Consider the following 20,243-nt stretch of genomic DNA (forward strand, 5'->3'; position numbering starts at 1 on the left):
GGCCAGCTCCATACTATAACCCCATGGAACAGGGGGCCAGCTCCATACTATAACCCCATGGAACAGGGGGCCAGCTCCATACTATAACCCCATGGAACAGGGGACCAGCTCCATACTATAACCCTGTGGAACAGGGGGCCAGCTCCATACTATAACCCTGTGGAACAGTAGGGAACAGGGGGCCAGCTCCATACTATAACCCCATGGAACAGTAGGGAACAGGGGGCCAGCTCCATACTACACCCCATGGAACAGTAGGGAACAGGGGGCCAGCTCCATACTATAACCCTGTGGAACCGTAGGGAACAGGGGGCCAGCTCCATACTATAACCCTGTGGAACAGGGGGCCAGCTCCATACTATAACCCCATGGAACAGGGGGCCAGCTCCATACTATAACCCCATGGAACAGGGGGCCAGCTCCATACTATAACCCTGTGGAACAGTAGGGAACAAAGAGTCAGAGGTACAGGCCTGGACTAGTCAGGTAGAGTTATAATAAACTACAGTAGACACAAAGCCACTTTTAAAAGCAGGAAATGAATAGTTACATGTGAGCAGCACGCCCACTCTGCCACAGCTCCAAGGTATAATGACTTGGCATCATGTTTGTTTACACTAGGCACTACCCAGCTCTGTTTCTCCCTCTATGGGTGGTCCGAGTCAGGTCTCAGTGTGCTGACGTGTTCCGGGACCGGTCCAGAACCACTGGTATACACACACACACACACACACACACACACACACGTGTTCAGGACCGGTCCAGAACCACTAGTACACACACACACACACACACACACACACACACACACACACGTTCCGGACCGGTCCAGAACCACTGGTATATACGTGTTGGAAAACGAGTCGCCTGTGCGTCACAAGACTGTGTTGGCCTGCTGAGCTGAAGCCTTGGCATTCTCTCAGAGAGATAATACACAACCTGCTGAGCTGAAGCCTTGGCATTCTCTCAGAGAGATAATACACAACCTGCTGAGCTGAAGCCTTGGCATTCTCTCAGAGAGATAATACACAACGTGCTGAGCTGAAGCCTTGGCATTCTCTCAGAGAGATAATACACAACGTGCTGAGCTGAAGCCTTGGCATTCTCTCAGAGAGATAATACACAACGTGCTGAGCTGAAGCCTTGGCATTCTCTCAGAGAGATAATACACAACCTGCTGAGCTGAAGCCTTGGCATTCTCTCAGAGAGATAATACACAACCTGCTGAGCTGAAGCCTTGGCATTCTCTCAGAGAGATAATACACAACCTGCTGAGCTGAAGCCTTGGCATTCTCTCAGAGAGATAATACACAACCTGCTGAGCTGAAGCCTTGGCATTCTCTCAGAGAGATAATACACAACGTGCTGAGCTGAAGCCTTGGCATTCTCTCAGAGAGATAATACACAACGTGCTGAGGTGAAGCCTTGGCATTCTCTCAGAGAGCTAATACACAACGTGCTGAACTGAAGCCTTGGCATTCTCTCAGAGAGATAATACACAACCTGCTGACCTGAAGGCTTGGCATTCTCTCAGAGAGATAATACACAACCTGCTGAGCTGAAGGCTTGGCATTCTCTCAGTGATAAAACAAGGCCTGCTGAGCTGAAGCCTTGGCATTCTCTCAGAGAGCTAATACACAACCTGCTGAGCTGAAGCCTTGGCATTCTCTCAGAGAGCTAATACACAACCTGCTGAGCTGAAGCCTTGGCATTCTCTCAGAGAGCTAATACACAACCTGCTGAGCTGAAGCCTTGGCATTCTCTCACTGCTACTGTCCCCCCGAGTCAAATACACACTGCTACTGTCCCCCCCCCCCCCGAGTCAAATACACACTGCTACTGTCGTCGTCGTCCCCCCCCCCCCCCCCCCCCCGAGTCAAATACACACTGCTACTGTCCCCCCCTGAGTCAAATACACACTGCTACTGTCCCCCCCTGAGTCAAATACACACTGCTACTGTTCCCCCCCCTCCGAGTCAAAAACACACTGCTACTGTCCCCCCCGAGGGCTGAGCTGAATATCAGAAGTGAGTCAAAGAACTACACTTCCCAGAGTGCACCAGCAGCAGCAAACCGGCTGCTTGTCACCTGATCAATCATTTTCACTTATTTGGAGCACCTGTGAAGGCATGGAGGGCGTCAGTCATTCAGAAGAACAAACTTCAGAGGGAAAACTCCAAGTTCACTCACAGGTTCAGTCCAAAGACGCCAATGGTAAAAGGCTTAAATGGTTAATTCATCTTAGTTATTTAGAATGTTATTTAAAATGTTTAAACTAACTTAAGTTCATTAAAATGTTTAATTAAGATGGTAACTTTTTGATTCTGTCTTTAAAGGTTTACAACCTAATTTACTGGCTAATTTACTGGACAGACCAATCAACTGAAGGCAAACTAAAAATAAAAAAGATTGAGTTGGAAAATTGAGTTGTCCCTGTGTCCTTTGGATGGTGAACAAGAGGAGGACTTGACACTAACTAAAGACTTATTGAAGACTTCATAAACACTTTATAAGGTGTTTATAGATGGCTCAGAAATCACTCATAAGCAAACATCTTGCTGTTAAACATCTATGAAGTGCTTTTGAAGCATTTAGGAACGCGTCATGAACGCTTCATAAAGCCTTCATGATATGTTTTTCGTTTCAAGTGGGACGGAAAAGGAGGAGCGGATTCTTACCTAGAATGGAGTGGACTCTGACAGATAGCTGAGTTCTCAGGATCAGGATGGGTTTCTTCCCTTTACTGTGGAGGAGAGAGACTTATTTAGTAAACAGAGAGGAGAGAGAGAGAGACTTATTTAGTAAACAGAGGAGGAGGAGAGAGAGTACTTTAGTAAACAGAGGAGAGAGAGAGAGAGAGAGACTTATTTAGTAAACAGAGGAGAGAGAGAGAGAGAGAGAGAGACTTATTTAGTAAACAGAGAGGAGAGAGAGAGAGACTTATTTAGTAAACAGAGAGGAGAGAGAGAGAGACTTATTTAGTAAACAGAGAGGAGAGAGAGAGAGACTTATTTAGTAAACAGAGAGGAGAGAGAGAGAGACTTATTTAGTAAACAGAGAGGAGAGAGAGAGAGACTTATTTAGTAAACAGAGAGGAGAGAGAGAGAGACTTATTTAGTAAACAGAGAGGAGAGAGAGAGAGACTTATTTAGTAAACAGAGAGGAGAGAGAGAGAGAGACTTATTTAGTTAATAGAGAGGAGAGAGAGACTTATTTCGTAAATAGAGAGGAGGAGAGAGATTTATTTCGTAAATAGAGAGGAGAGAGAGACTTATTTCGTAAATAGAGGAGAGAGAGACTTATTTAGTAAACAGAGAGGAGGAGAGAGACTTATTTAGTAAACAGAGAGGAGGAGAGAGACTTATTTAGTAAACAGAGAGACTTATTTAGTAAACAGAGAGAGACTTATTTAGTAAACAGAGAGGAGGAGAGAGAGACTTATTTAGTAAACAGAGAGAGACTTATTTAGTAAACAGAGAGGAGAGAGAGAGAGACTTATTTAGTAAACAGAGAGAGACTTATTTAGTAAACAGAGGAGAGAGAGAGACTTATTTAGTAAACAGAGGAGAGAGAGAGAGAGAGACTTATTTAGTAAACAGAGGAGAGAGAGAGAGAGAGACTTATTTAGTAAACAGAGAGGAGAGAGAGAGAGACTTATTTAGTAAACAGAGAGGAGAGAGAGAGAGACTTATTTAGTAAACAGAGAGGAGAGAGAGAGAGACTTATTTAGTAAACAGAGAGGAGAGAGAGAGAGACTTATTTAGTAAACAGAGAGGAGAGAGAGAGAGACTTATTTAGTAAACAGAGAGGAGAGAGAGAGAGACTTATTTAGTAAACAGAGAGGAGAGAGAGAGAGAGACTTATTTAGTTAATAGAGAGGAGAGAGAGACTTATTTCGTAAATAGAGAGGAGGAGAGAGATTTATTTCGTAAATAGAGAGGAGAGAGAGACTTATTTAGTAAACAGAGAGGAGGAGAGAGACTTATTTAGTAAACAGAGAGGAGGAGAGAGACTTATTTAGTAAACAGAGAGACTTATTTAGTAAACAGAGAGAGACTTATTTAGTAAACAGAGAGGAGGAGAGAGAGACTTATTTAGTAAACAGAGAGAGACTTATTTAGTAAACAGAGAGGAGAGAGAGAGAGACTTATTTAGTAAACAGAGAGAGACTTATTTAGTAAACAGAGAGAGACTTATTTAGTAAACAGAGAGGAGGAGAGAGAGACTTATTTCGTTAATAGAGAGGAGAGAGAGACTTATTTCGTAAATAGAGAGGAGGAGAGAGACTTATTTCGTAAATAGAGAGGAGAGAGAGACTTATTTCGTAAATAGAGAGGAGAGAGAGAGAGACTTATTTCGTAAATAGAGAGGAGAGAGGACTCTTTAGTAAATAAAGGAGAGGAGAGAGAATACTTTTATGAAGAGAGAGTCTACTGCCAGGGGACGTGGCTCAATACGGTCTACTGCCAGGGGACGTGGCTCAATACGGTCTACTGCCCGAAACACACACACTGCATTATGTCAGTTTATTTTCCGTTCTAAGAGCAAACCATTCCACATAGTAACGTGGCTGGAGAGATTCACCGAGTTGAGATTCTCCTCTGTCTGAGTGCTAAGACAGATGGGACACGACTGTAGATATCTCCTGCTACCCTGGACCGCCATCCCAATAAACACGACGACGCCTGGTCCAGCAGGGATTATATACTATGGAAAGTTCTGGAAGGGAGCAGAGCAGAGAGAGGTATGGAGACTATGTTGTGTCAGGGAGTGTGTGTGTGTGTTGTAAGTACTCTTCATATCTTTAACCTCGTCATCACATATACAAGCTGACCGACTCACATGACAATTAGCACCCTGCCATTTTCCAGGTCTCTCTCTCTACCTCTCGCTCTACCTCTCTCTCTACCTCTCTCTCTACCTCTCTCTCTACCTCTCTCTCTACCTCTCTCTCTACCTCTCTCTCTACCTCTCTCTCTACCTCTCTCTCTACCTCTCTCTCTACCTCTCTCTCTACCTCCCTTCCCTTGTCCCAGCTCTCCGTGTTCATAAGACCAGTTAACCAGGTGTGTGTCACAAAATGGCAGCCTACGCCCTAAACAGTGTGCTATTTGTGGCCAGAGCCCTATAGGCCCCCGGGTCGAAAGTAATGGACTATAAAGGTAGGCATTAGGGAGGCTGACGTGGACTCCAGCTTCAATAACAACATAGGTAACATGTCTCAGTAGTTCTAACAGAGGAGACCTGCTTCTAAATCGAACACGCTACAGATGGCTGATCGGGACGTTTTCCCCCTCAGATGGCTGATTGGGACGTTTCCCACCCCCCCCCCCCTCAGAGTCGGTTCGGTCATTTTAGGAGGCCTGTAGGTCTCTCCCATTCATGTTGTCAGCCTGCTGCTGCTGCTTCTAGACTGAGGTGATGCCAGCAGCTGCTGCTTCTTCTAGACTGAGGTGATGCCAGCAGCTGCTGCTGCTGCTGCTTCTAGACTGAGGTGATGCCAGCAGCTGCTTCTAGACTGAGGTGATGCAGCAGCTGCTTCTAGACTGAGGTGATGCAGCAGCTGCTTCTAGACTGAGGTGATGCAGATATGAATGATCCGGGCTCCGCCCCTCGGGGGGAGGGGGAGGGGTAGAGAATGTCACCGTCACAGGGAACAACATCAGACCTGCTCCTCATACAACCGTCCCAAAATCTAGTTCAACAAGGAGACCTGTCAAAGAACTTCATGGCTACCGACGTGAGTGCTACGGGGCGGTAATCATTTAGGCAGGTTACCTTCGCTTCCTTGGGCACAGGGACTATGGTGGTCTGCTTGAAACATGTAGGTATTACAGACTCGGTCAGGGACAAGATGAAAATGTCAGTGAAGACACTTGACAGTTGGTCTGCGCGTGCTTTGAGTACACGTCCTGGTAATCCGTCTGTCCTAGCGGCTTTGTGGATGTTGAGCTGTTTAAAGGTCTTGCTCACACCGGCTAAGGAGAGCGTTATCACACAGTCATCTAGAACAGCTGGTGCTCTTGTGCATGCTTCAGTGTTGCTTGCCTTGAAGCGAGCATAAAAAAAAAGGCATTTAGTTCGTCTGGTAGGCCCGCGTCACTGGGCAGCTCGCGTCTGGGTTTCCCTTTGTATTCCATAATAGTTTTCAAGACCTGCCTCGTCTGACGAGCTTCAGAGCCGGTGTAGTAGGATTCAATCTTAACCCTGTATTGACGCTTTGCTTGTTTGATGGTTCATCTGAGGGCATAGTGGGATTTCTTATAAGCTTCCGGGTTAAAGTCTCGCTCCTTGAAAGCGGCAGCTCTAACCTTTAGCTTTGTGCGGATCTTGCCTGTAATCCGTGGCTTCTGGTTGGGGTATGTACGAACAGTCACTGTGAGGACGACGTCATCGATGTACTTATTGATGAAGCCAATGACTGATTTAATGTACTCCTCAATGCCATTGGATGAATCCCGGAACATATTCCAGTCTGTGCAGCAAAACATTCCTGTAGCTTAGCATCCGCGTCATCTGACCACTTCCATATTGAGCGAGTCACTGGTACTTCCTGCTTTAGTTTTTGCTTGTAAGCAGGAGGATCGAATTATGGTCAGATTTGCTAAATGGAGGGTGAGGGAGAGCTTTGTATGCATCTCTGTGTGTGGAGTAAAGGTGGTCTAGGATTTTTGTTCCCCTAGTTGCACATGTGACATGCTGGTAAAAATTTGGTGAAACTGAATTAAGTTAGCCTGCATTAAAGTCCCCGGCCACTAGGAGCGCCGCTTCTGGATGAACATTTTCTTCTTTGCTTACGGCCTTATACAGCTGGTTGAGAGCGGTCTTAGTGCCAGCATCGGTCTGTAGTGGTAAATAGACGGCTATGAATAATGTAGATGAGAACTCTCTTAGTAGATAGTGTGGTCTACAGCTTATCATGAGGTACTCTACCTCAGGCGAGCAATACCTCGAGACTTCTTTAATATTAGACATTGCGAACCAGCTGTTATTGACAAATACACCCCCCCACACTCCTTGTCTTACCAGGTGTAGCTTCTTCTCTGTTTTGAAGGTGAATGGAAAATCCTGCCAGCTCTATATTATCCGTGTCGTCATTCAGCCACGACTCGGTGAAACAGAAGATATTACCGTATTTAATGTCCCGATGGTAGGATACTCGTAAGTCATCCATTTTATTTTCCAATGATTGTATGTTAGCCAGTAGAACGGACCGCAGTGGGAGTTTCCTCGCTCGCCTACGGATTCTCAGAAGGCAGCCCGACCGTCATGTACCAACATCAGACCTGCTCCTAATACAACGGCCCCAAAATCTAGTTCTTACAAGGAGTCATGTACCAACATCAGACCTGCTCCTAATACAACGGCCCCAAAATCTAGTTCTTACAAGGAGTCATGTACCAACATCAGACCTGCTCCTAATACAACGGCCCCAAAATCTAGTTCTGCAAGGAGTCATGTACCAACATCAGACCTGCTCCTAATGCAACGGCCTCAAAATCTAGTTCTTACAAGGAGTCATGTACCAACATCAGACCTGCTCCTAATGCAACGGCCCCAAAATCTAGTTCTTACAAGGAGTCATGTCCCAACATCAGACCTGCTCCTAATACAACGGCCCTAAAATCTAGTTCTTACAAGGAGTCATGTACCAACATCAGACCTGCTCCTAATACAACGTCCCCAAAATCTAGTTCTTACAAGGAGTCATGTACCAACATCAGACCTGCTCCTAATACAACGGCCCCAAAATCTAGTTCTGCAAGGAGTCATGTACCAACATAAGACCTGTAACAAAGCATTATAAGGGAGATAACGCCTGGTCTACTGAAGAAGTCCTTAGGTTTATAGTATTTACTCATCCAGACTGGTTCTGTGTTGTAATCACATCTTCCTGTGTTCTAGAAAAGGTCTTTAGTCCTCCAGACTTTCTGTGTTGTAATCACATCTTCCTGTGTTCTAGAAAAAAGGTCTTTAGTCCTCCAGACTGGTTCTGTGTTGTAATCACATCTTCCTATGTTCTAGAAAAGGTCTTTAGTCCTCCAGACTGGTTCTGTGTTGTAATCACATCTTCCTGTGTTCTAGAAAAGGTCTTTAGTCCTCCAGACTGGTTCTGTGTTGTAATCACATCTTCCTGTGTTCTAGAAAAGGTCTTTAGTCCTCCAGACGGGTTCTGTGTTGTAATCACATCTTCCTGTGTTCTGGAAAAGGTATTTAGTCCTCCAGACTGGTTCTGTGTAGTAATCACATCTTCCTGTGTTCTAGAAAAGGTCTTTAGTCCTCCAGACTGGTTCTGTGTTGTAATCACAGCTTCCTGTGTTCTAGAAAAGGTCTTTAGTCCTCCAGACTGGTTCTGTGTAGTAATCACATCTTCCTGTGTTCTAGAAAAGGTCTTTAGTCCTCCAGACTGGTTCTGTGTTGTAATCACATCTTCCTGTGTTCTAGAAAAGGTCTTTAGTCCTCCAGACTGGTTCTGTGTTGTAATCACATCTTCATGTGTTCTAGAAAAGGTATTTTTCACACCTCCAGTGTGTGTGTGTTTCTGCTCCTTGTTCTCCCTCTGCGTCTCCTCGAGCTGATTGAGATGCGGGAAGAGATTTAGAGGGCCACTTCACAGGGACATGATGACGGACACACCCGTCTGGACATGAGCAACAGAGAGAGAGACTGAAGCACAGAGCACCGCGTACCCGGCATCTCTCCTCACAGAGCACCGCGTACCCGGCATCTCTCCTCACAGAGCACCGCGTACCCGGCATCTCTCCTCACAGCACCATGAGACACAGAGCACCGTGTACCCAGCATCTCTCCTCACAGAGCACCGTGTACCCAGCATCTCTCCTCACAGAGCACCGTGTACCCAGCATCTCTCCTCACAGCTCCATGCTCTTCACCGATGATTCCCAACTAGGGATACTAGGACCCCTGGGGGTACTTGGCCTATCCGCAGGGGGTACCTGGCCTATCCGCGGGGGGTACCTGGCCTATCCGCGGGGGGTACCTGGCCTATCCGCGGGGGGTACCTGGCCTATCCGCGGGGGGTACCTGGCCTATCCGCGGGGGGGTACTAGGACCCCTGGGGGTACTTGGCCTATCCGCGGGGGGTACTTGGCCTATCCGCAGGGGGTACTAGGACCCCTGGGGGTACTTGGCCTATCCGCGGGGGGTACTTGGCCTATCCGCAGGGGGTACTTGGCCTATCCGCAGGGGGTACCTGAGAAGACTCATTAGACCACAGGCCTACTGGTAAAATACACGAGGGATACTTCAGGGCAGAGCGAAACGCAGTTGGTGGTACAGTAACCAAAAAAGGTTGGGAACCAATGCTCTACACTACTCTAGAATGCTCTACACTGCTCTAGAATGCTCTACACTGCTCTAGAATGCTCTACACTACTCTAGAATGCTCTACACTACTCTAGAATGCTCTAGAATGCTCTACACTGCTCTAGAATGCTCTAGAATTGTTTAATTGATCCCGTGTGGCTCAGTTGGTAGAGCATGGTGTTTGCATGGTGCAACGCCAGGGTTGTGGTTCGATTCCCACGGGGGACCAGTACGGAGAAAAAAAAATATATAAATAAATAAATGAATAAATAAATGTATGAAATGTATGTATTCACTACTGTAAGTCGCTCTGGATATGAGTGTCTGCTAAATGACAAAAATGTTTAAAAAAAATGTAATTTAACCTTTATTTAACCAGGAAGGGCTCATTGAGATTTAAAATTTCTTTTTCAAGAGCGTCCTGGCCAAGATAGGCAGCACCAAGTCATTACAAAAATGACAGACAAACAACATGAAAAACTACAAGTAATCTAGTAAAAACCATAGAATTCACAAGAATATAACAAAATCAAAAACAGCAAATTAAAAACATTGACAGGTCAGGGAATCAGTCTCAAGATCCTTCATCAGTGATTTAAAAATACCAATCGGGACGAGTTCTTCCAGTTTAAAAGTATTTTGTAAGGCGTTCCAAGACGATGGTGCAGAGTACATAAAAGCCCTTTTACCAAATTCAGTTCGGACATTTGGAACAGTTAGCAGGATAAGGTCCAGCGAACGAAGAGACGACCCACCACATTACTGAACAATAAAAATGCCAAAATAAAAAGGTAGTAAACCCAAAATGGCTTTGTAAATAAAAGTATACCAGTGACTGAGCCTACGAGTGACTAGAGAAGGCCAGCCAACCCTGGTATACAAAGTGCTGTGGTGCGTAAGAGTTTTGCAGTTTAAAATAAAATCTCAAACCGCCATGTTAAAGGGTGTCAATTGATCTCAAACACTTAGCGGAAGCATTCATATATAAAATATCCCCATAGTCTAGTAAAGGCATAAATGTAGCTGATACTAGCCTCCTTCTGGCTTCAAAAGAAAAACACAGGTCTTATTCCTAAAATAAAATCCCAATTTCAGCTTCAATTTTTTTTGTAAGTTGTTGAATATGCAATTTAAAAGAGAGGCCGTCATCAATTAAAATTCCAAGATAATTATATGAGGTTACAGTCTCAATCTCATTGCCCTGACAGGTAGTAATAGGTGAAAGGTTCAGAGGTCTATTTCTTGCTTTAGAAAACACCAGTAGTTTAGTTTAGTCAGTATTGAGGATAAGCTTCAATTGACACAAGGTATGTTGAACAGTATAAAAAGCAGTTTGCAAGTTCTGGAAAGATTTTGCCAGAGACGTGTTCTACACCGCTCTAGAATGTTCTACACCGCTCTAGAATGTTCTACACCAGTCTAGAATGTTCTACACTAGTCTAGAATGTTCTACACTAGTCTAGAATGTTCTACACTAGTCTAGAATGTTCTACACTAGTCTAGAATGTTCTACACTGAGAGAAGGAGACTGGTGGATAGAAAGCTGGATTACTACTGAAGCACAGTAGAAATACAACTTCAATTGGAACTGGTCCTATCATTCTGCATTTCACACCTAAAACTAACACAAAATCTTCATCAGTAAAAGTTCCTCTCTCCTACGTGGCATCGCTCCAGTCAGTGACATTTCCTATCTCAGTAAAATGACTCACTTCATCCTGCAACATGGACAAGTCCTGTTAAACTCAGCTGGAAACTCAGCTCGGACAGAAGACAGACAGAGATACTGTAGCATCAACGACTAGGAACCCTGACCCTGTTGTGTTGCTGTAGAACTCATGGTTCACCCACAAACACCCTGACTGTGTCTTCATGTTGTGTTACTGTAGAACTCATGGTTCACCCAGAAACACCCTGACTGTGTCTTCATGTTGTGTTACTGTAGAACTCATGGTTCACCCTGAAACACCCTGACTGTGTCTTCATGTTGTGTTACTGTAGAACTCATGGTTCACCCTGAAACACCCTGACTGTGTCTTCATGTTGTGTTGCTGTAGAACTCATGGTTCACCCAGAAACACCCTGACTGTGTCTTCATGTTGTGTTGCTGTAGAACTCATGGTTCACCCTGAAACACCCTGACTGTGTCTTCATGTTGTGTTGCTGTAGAACTCATGGTTCACCCAGAAACACCCTGACTGTGTCTTCATGTTGTGTTGCTGTAGAACTCATGGTTCACCCTGAATGAAAGTAGTGACACGGGTTTCCCAACATGATTGTCTGAGCTGGCAGAACAGAAGTATGCGTTTATGTACGAAAAGGAGAGAAGGAGGAAGGGAGAGAAGGAGAGGTCAAACAGAGGAGAGAAGAAGGAAGGGAGAGGAGAGGAGGAGGAAGGGAGAGGAGAGGAGGAGGAAGGGAGAGGAGGAGGAAGGGAGAGGAGAGGAGGAAGAGGAGGAAGGGAGAGGAGAGGAGGAGGAGGAGGAAGGGAGAGGAGAGGAGGAGGAAGGGAGAGGAGAGGAGGAGGAAGGGAGAGGAGGAGGAAGGGAGAGGAGGAGGAAGGGAGAGGAGGAGGAAGGGAGAGGAGAGGAGGAAGAGGAGGAAGGGAGAGGAGAGGAGGAGGAGGAGGAAGGGAGAGGAGAGGAGGAGGAAGGGAGAGGAGAGGAGAGGAGGAGGAAGGGAGAGGAAGGGAGAGGAGGAGGAAGGGAGAGGAAGGCGAGAGGAGGAGGAGGAAAGGAGAGGAGGAGGAGGAGGAAAGGAGAGGAGGAGGAGGAAAGGAGAGGAGGAGGAGGAAAGGAGAGGAGGAGAGATGTCCTTACGCCACGTCATCGTAGAGCTGTTCCACATCATCTTTCTGTTCCCCTAGTGATTGGTCCAGGTCCAGGTAGTTCCCATTGGGGGCCATCTGCAGAGCACACTCCTCCAACTGGGACGGAACAAATACAGGGACAGCCATGTCAGGGGGGGTGTAGTGAAATATTTACACAAACAGGCATATACACAGTCAACATCAGTCAAGTCTAGGACCAAAAGGCTCCTCAACAGCTTCTACCCCAAAGCCATTAGACTGATGAACAATTCATTAAACAAATCGCCACCGGACAATTTACATTGACCCCCCCCCCTTCTTGTACACTGCTGCTACTCGCTGTTTGTTACTTACGCAGTCACTACACCCCCACCTACATGTACAGATTACCTCAACTGGCCTGTACCCTTTGCCCCCACCTACATGTACAGATGACCTCAACTAGCCTGTACCCTTTGCCCCCACCTACATGTACAGATTACCTCAACTAGCCTGTACCCTTTGCCCCCACCTACACGTACAGATTACCTCAACTAGCCTGTACCCTTTGCCCCCACCTACACGTACAGATGACCTCAACTAGCCTGTACCCTTTGCCCCCACCTACACGTACAGATTACCTCAACTAGCCTGTACCCTTGCCCCCACCTACACGTACAGATGACCTCAACTAGCCTGTACCCTTTGCCCCCACCTACACGTACAGATGACCTCAACTAGCCTGTACCCTTTGCCCCCACCTACACGTACAGATGACCTCAACTAGCCTGTACCCTTTGCCCCCACCTACACGTACAGATTACCTCAACTAGCCTGTACCCTTTGCCCCCACCTACACGTACAGATGACCTCAACTAGCCTGTACCCTTTGCCCCCACCTACACGTACAGATGACCTCAACTAGCCTGTACCCTTTGCACACTGACTCTGTACCGGTGCCCCCTGTATATAGTCTCGTTATTGTTATTGTGTTACTTTTAATTATTACCTTTTTTTTTGGCCTACTTGGTAAATATTTTCTTCTGCATGAACGGCACTGTTGGTTAAGGGCTTGTAAGTAAGCATTTCACGGTAAAGTCTACACTTGTTGTATTCGGCGCATGTTGCAAATAAAGTTTGATTTGATTAAGACCGGTGGAAATCGGTCCTTTGGTCTGATGAGTCCAAATTTGACATTTTTTGGGGGGTTCCAACCTGCCGTGTCTTTGTGAGACGCAGAGTAAGTGAACGGATGATCTCAGCATGTGTGGTTCCCACCGTGAAGCATGGAGGAGGAGGTATGATGGTGTGGGGGTGCTTTGCTGTACAGATTACCTCAACTAGCCTATTTGAGATGTGTGGTTCCCACCGTGAAGCATGGAGGAGGTATGATGGTGTGGGGGTGCTTTGCTGTACAGATTACCTCAACTAGCCTATTTGAGATGTGCGGTTCCCACCGTGAAGCATGGAGGAGGAGGTGTGTCTAAACTTTTGACAGGTACTGTAGGTTATATACTTTCTACAGACATTATCACATTAAAAGTATGCAGCCTAACAGCCTCAACAACCTTTAAATACCAACCAATCCAGATAGTCTTGACAGAATGACAACAATGCCAACCAAGTGAGGGAGCAGAAAAAAATAAATAATAATCAAGCATACCACAATTAACCAGGTATCTAAACATTGCAGAAGGAATTAAGCTCCAGTGAGCACCGTGTTATGAGGGAGGAAGCTAGCCTGGGTCTGTTTCTGCTCTCTTAACTTCTTCTGCAACTGTGACTTCACAATGCCAGTAACGGAGTTCGCAAGAGCACTACCTGATCTGGGACCAGGCTAGAACTAGGAGGAAGCAGCATTCTAATACCTGATCTGAGACCAGGCTAGAACTAGGAGGAAGCAGCATTCTAATCCCTGTGTATCGGACCGGGGCGTTACAGGGCCGCTACCGGGCCGGGGCGTTACAGGGCCGCTACCGGACCGGGGCGTTACAGGGCCGCTACCGGACCAGGGCGTTACAGGGCCGCTACCGGACCAGGGCGTTACAGGGCAGCTACCGGACCGGGGCGTTACAGGGCAGCTACCGGGCCGGGGCGTTACAGGGCCGCTACCGGGCCGGGGCGTTACAGGGCCGCTACCGGGCGTTACAGGGCCGCTACCGGGCGTTACAGGGCCGCTACCGGGCCGGGGCGTTACAGGGCCGCTACCGGGCGTTACAGGGCCGCTACCGGACCGGGGCGTACAGGGCCGCTACCGGACCGGGGCGTTACAGGGCCGCTACCCGGTCCGGGGCGTTACAGGGCCGCTACCGGACCGGGGCGTTACAGGGCCGCTACCGGGCGTTACAGGGCCGCTACCGGGCGTTACAGGGCCGCTTACAGGGCCGCTACCAGACCGGGGCGTTACAGGGCCGCTACCCGGGCGTTACAGGGCCGCTACCGGGCGTTACAGGGCCGCTTACAGGGCCGCTACCAGACCGGGGCGTTACAGGGCCGCTACCGGGCCGGGGCGTTACAGGGCCGCTACCGGGCGTTACAGGCGCTACCGGGCAGGGGCGTTACAGGGCCGCTACCGGACCGGGGCGTTACAGGGCCGCTACCGGACCGGGGCGTTACAGGGCCGCTACCGGACCGGGGCGTTACAGGGCCGCTACCGGGCGTTACAGGGCCGCTACCGGGCGTTACAGGGCCGCTTACAGGGCCGCTACCAGACCGGGGCGTTACAGGGCCGCTACCGGGCGTTACAGGGCCGCTTACAGGGCCGCTACCAGACCGGGGCGTTACAGGGCCGCTACCGGGCCGGGGCGTTACAGGGCCGCTACCGGGCGTTACAGGCGCTACCGGGCCGGGGCGTTACAGGGCCGCTACCAGACCGGGGCGTTACAGGGCCGCTACCAGACCGGGGCGTTACAGGGCCGCTACCAGACCGAGGCGTTACAGGGCCGCTACCAGACCGGGGCGTTACAGGGCTGGTATCTGCAGCGTATCTTGTGTTTACAGATCCCACCCTTTCCTTGGGTATTAACTACACTTAGACTAAACGGACATCCACGGAGGAAGAGAGGATGGGGAGGGGGGGTCAGAGGTTATCAAAACACTGACTGTAACAGAAAACACTTTCCTATAATAAACTAACAAACTAAAATGAAGAACAGACAAAAAAAAAAACTTCAGTTATTATGTTGAAATAATAAAAAAAAAACAATTCCCACAAAAACTATAAGGAACAGAGCAAAAAACATTGTCGTCGTTAGTCCTACAACGTTGAAATAACTCTTAGACTCATTTATCTGATACGAGACGAGTTTTGACATTTCCATGCCATCTCTCTAACAGCCCGGGAACTGTTTACATCCCAAATGGCACCCTATTCCCTACATAGTGCACTACTGTTGACCAGAGCCCTATGGCACCCTATTCCCTACATAGTGCACTACTTTAGACCAGAGCCCTATGGCACCCTATTCCCTACATAGTGCACTACTGTTGACCAGAGCCCTTAGAGTAGAGCACTATAAAGGGAATAGGGTGCCATTTGGGATGCACGTGCCCTCACCCCGGGGCAAGGGACTGATTAGGTTCATTTGGGATGCACGTGCCCTCACCCCGGGGCAAGGGACTGATTAGGTTCATTTGTAAAGGAATGTTTTTAAAAAGGAGACAAGTAGTCTCTAGTTATAATCATACACGGAGGAGAAATACAGGGTTGGATGGGGTTAGCCCCTCTTAACCCCTCTTTATTAACCCTGACCCCCTCCGACCACTCTGTGTTAACCCTGACCCGTCCGACCCCTCTGTGTTAACCCTGACCCATCCGACCACTCTGTGTTAACCCTGACCCCCTCCGACCACTCTGTGTTAACCCTGACCCCCTCCGACTCCTCTGTGTGAACCCTGACCCCCTCCGACCACTCTGTGTTAACCCTGACCCCGTCCGACCCCTCTCTGTGTTAACCCTGACCCCGTCCGACCCCTCTGTGTTAACCCTGACCCCGTCCGACCCCTCTCTTAACCCTGACCCCCTCCGACCCCTCTGTGTTAACCCTGACCCCGTCCGACCCCTCTCTGTGTTAACCCTGACCCCGTCCGACCCCTCTCTGTGTTAACCCTGACCCCGTCCGACCCCTCTCTGTGTTAACCCTGACCCCCTCCGACCCCTCTGTGTGTTAACCCTGACCCCCTCCGACCCCTCTGTGTTAACCCTGACCCCGTCCGACCCCTCTCTTAACCCTGACCCCGTCCGACCCCTCTCTGTGTTAACCCTGACCCCGTCCGACCCCTCTCTGTGTTAACCCTGACCCCGTCCGACCCCTCTCTGTGTTAACCCTGACCCCGTCCGACCCCTCTCTGTGTTAACCCTGACCCCGTCCGACCCCTCTCTGTGTTAACCCTGACCCCGTCCGACCCCTCTCTGTGTTAACCCTGACCCCGTCCGACCCCTCTCTGTGTTAACCCTGACCCCGTCCGACCCCTCTCTGTGTTAACCCTGACCCCGTCCGACCCCTCTCTGTGTTAACCCTGACCCCGTCCGACCCCTCTCTGTGTTAACCCTGACCCCGTCCGACCCCTCTCTGTGTTAACCCTGACCCCGTCCGACCCCTCTCTGTGTTAACCCTGACCCCGTCCGACCCCTCTCTGTGTTACCCTGACCCGTCCTGTGTTAACCCTGACCCCGTCCGACCCCTCTCTGTGTTAACCCTGACCCCGTCCGACCCCTCTGTGTTAACCCTAAATCAACATTTGCATTTTAGCCAAATACGTTTTTAATAATGTTTAAAATCAACAACCTTCAGCAAACTAGAGGATGAAACTGTCCTTGATCAACTACCTATAAATCATTTACCTGCATGTTCAAGTTTAGATAACTTTCCCCAAGGTAAATTATTCATTTATATTAATTTATCAAGGCTACCTTCTTTATGAAATATGCAATAACTGGACTGTTAATAAAGTACTGGTGGGCTCGTTTTGACGTGTTGTGGACGACATGACCATGGACGTCAGCCAGCCAATCACCATGGAGGGGAATCACACCTGTGTAGGTAGACTGCTGGTGGCTTCAGCATATTGTCCTGAACGCACCAATTTATTTTACAAAGAGGATGAGGCGGTCCAATTTAAAACGTACCTTCAGCGGTGCCTCCAGGAGTTTGTGAACCCCGGCTATCTGCTCGATCAAGGCGGTGTTTTCGTACAGATCATAGGGCGGCGGTCTCCGTGGCTCCGGGAAGTTGGTACACACGAAAGGGTCCGAGTCCTCCAGATACTGCACTCGGCAGGTTATAACAGCCATGCCTTTTTTCTCCTCAGCCGGGCGGGATAACTGTTTCTCTACGGTCAGTCGCGGTGTAGAGCTGTGACCCTGCGGATATAATTCCCCCCCCCACCACCCTCTTTTTTTTTGTCCTAAACTTTAAAATAAAGAAAAGAAAAGAAAAAGTGTCGACTTGTTGTTCAGCAGTTGACGCGCTCTGTCCGTGTTAAAGGGAAGCTGTTTGCTGTAGTGCGCAACACAGCGGACAACCCCTACCAGGCAGCGCTGTGTGACGGACTGGAAACGCTGCTGGAAGTTTTAACATGAGTGACTCATGCTGATGGAAATAGACAGAGCTACAGATGGCACAGCGGTTAAACTGACACGATTCAAACTCCTAGTTCGGCGGAAAACATAAACTCACTAAATACTTGGGAGAATTAAAAAAAAAAAAAAATGGTGGTGGGCGAAGCCTAGTATTAACTGAGGAATCGATTATTGATAGTCTAATTAGGTATGCTAATGTTTTTGCTCATTTGTTAATTGACACCCGTCAATTAAGACTGCTGACGTCAGATCCATTCCCAAGTAATTAGGATGAACAATGATGATGATGATAGAGCGCTCTCTGCTGGAGGGACTGTGAAGTGCACATTTAATCTGCCCTGTCGGCCTTTATATTTTATTATGAACACAATAAATACAAAAAATATGAAATATACAAACAAGAGTATATAAACCTACCAGACAGGGGTATTACATATCCAGATACATTTTCAAATGTCAAAATGTTTTATGGTGCGTTTTGTTTTTACATTTACTGATAGAATTTAAATATTATTTAGAAATGTATCTTAAATAATGTGAAGAGGGGTTTGTTCTCTGCCCACTTCATTTTATGGATAAAGAATCTTCCATGAAAGATAAATCAGGGTCCATATCATTTGGATCAATATAAAACGTCATATCAGAGTCTCTCGGATTAACATTAATAGTCGTTTCTTTTAAAATAAATTATTCTAACTCAATCCATCATCTTCTAACTCAATCCATCATCTTCTGACTCACTCCATCATCTTCTAACTCACTCCAACATCTAGTGACTCAAACCATCATCTAACTCACTCCAACATCTAGTGACTCAAACCATCATCTAACTCACTCCAACATCTAGTGACTCAAACCATCATCTAACTCACTCCAACATCTTGTGACTCACTCCATCCTCTAACTCACTCCAACATCTTCTAACTCCCTCTAACATCTTCTGACTCACTCCAACATCTTCTGACTCACTCCAACATCTTCTGACTCACTCCAACATCTTCTAACTCACTCCAACATCTTCTAACTCACTCCAACATCCTCTAACTCACTCCAACATCTTCTGACTCACTCCAACATCTTCTAACTCCCTCTAACATCTTCTGACTCACTCCATCATCTTCTGACTCACTCCAACATCTTCTGACTCACTCCAACATCTTCTAACTCACTCCAACATCTTCTAACTCACTCCAACATCCTCTAACTCACTCCAACATCTTCTAACTCACTCCAACATCCTCTAACTCACTCCAACATCTTCTGACTCACTCCAACATCTTCTAACTCACTCCATCATCTTCTAACTCACTCCATCATCTTCTGATTCACTCCAACATCTTCTAATTCCAACATCTTCTGACTCACTCCATCATCTCACTCACTCCATCTTCTGACTCACTCCAACATCTTCTGACTCACTCCAACATCTTCTAACTCACTCCAACATCTTCTGACTCACTCCAACATCTTCTGACTCACTCCATCTTCTGACTCACTCCAACATCTTCTGACTCACTCCAACATCTTCTGACTCACTCCAACATCTTCTGACTCACTCCATCTTCTGACTCACTCCAACATCTTCTGACTCACTCCAACATCTTCTAACTCACTCCAACATCTTCTAACTCACTCCAACATCTTCTGACTCACTCCAACATCTTCTGATATACAGTGAGGGAAAAAGTATTTGATCCCCTGCTGATTTTGTACGTTTGCCCACTGACAAAGAAATGATCAGTCTATAATTTTAATGGTAGGTTTATTTGAACAGTGAGAGACAGAATAACAACAAAAACATCCAGAAAAACGCATGTCAAAAATGTTATAAATTGATTTGCATTTTAATGAGGGAAATAAGTATTTGACCCCCTCTCAATCATAAAGATTTCTGGCTCCCTGGGTGTCTTTTATACAGGTAATGAGCTGAGATTAGGAGCACACTCTTAAAGGGAGTGGTCCTAATCTCAGTTTGTTACCTGTATAAAAGACACCTGTCCACAGAAGCAATCAATCAATCAGATTCCAAACTCTCCACCATGGCCAAGACCAAAGTGCTCTCCAAGGATGTCAGGGATAAGATTGTAGACCTACACAAGGCTGGAATGGGCTACAAAACCATCGCCAAGCAGCTTGGTGAGAAGGTGACAACAGTTGGTGCGATTATTCGCAAATGGAAGAAACACAAAAGAACTGTCAATCTCCCTCGGCCTGGGGCTCCATGCAAGATCTCACCTCGTGGAGTTGCAAGGATCATGAGAACGGTGAGGAATCAGCCCAGAACTACACGGGAGGATCTTGTCAATGATCTCAAGGCAGCTGGGACCATAGTCACCAAGAAAACAATTGGTAACACACTACGCCGTGAAGGACTGAAATCCTGCAGCGCCCGCAAGATCCCCCTGCTCAAGAAAGCACATATACATGCCCGTCTGCCAATGAACATCTGAATGATTCAGAGGACAACTGGGTGAAAGTGTTGTGGTCAGATGAGACCAAAATGGAGCTCTTTGGCATCAACTCAACTCGCCGTGTTTGGAGGAGGAG

At 47.3% G+C, this 20,243-nt stretch overlaps 1 protein-coding gene across 1 annotated transcript; it reads right to left on the reverse strand.

Annotated features, from left to right (window-relative positions):
* Window positions 1–2,583: 2,583 nt before the first annotated feature.
* On the reverse strand, window positions 2,584–17,821 carry LOC115203719 (FH1/FH2 domain-containing protein 1-like). Its single transcript, XM_029768650.1, has 3 exons — window positions 17,244–17,821; window positions 12,147–12,253; window positions 2,584–2,743 (listed from the first exon to the last, which is right to left on the reverse strand). The coding sequence occupies exons 1-3, from the start codon at window positions 17,406–17,408 to the stop codon at window positions 2,644–2,646; spliced, it is 372 nt and encodes a 123-aa protein (XP_029624510.1). The 5' UTR covers window positions 17,409–17,821; the 3' UTR covers window positions 2,584–2,643.
* Between the last annotated feature and the right edge of the window lie 2,422 nt (window positions 17,822–20,243).

This window comes from Salmo trutta, chromosome 12 (assembly GCF_901001165.1).
Source record: "Salmo trutta chromosome 12, fSalTru1.1, whole genome shotgun sequence".
Taxonomy (NCBI): Eukaryota; Metazoa; Chordata; class Actinopteri; order Salmoniformes; family Salmonidae; genus Salmo; species Salmo trutta.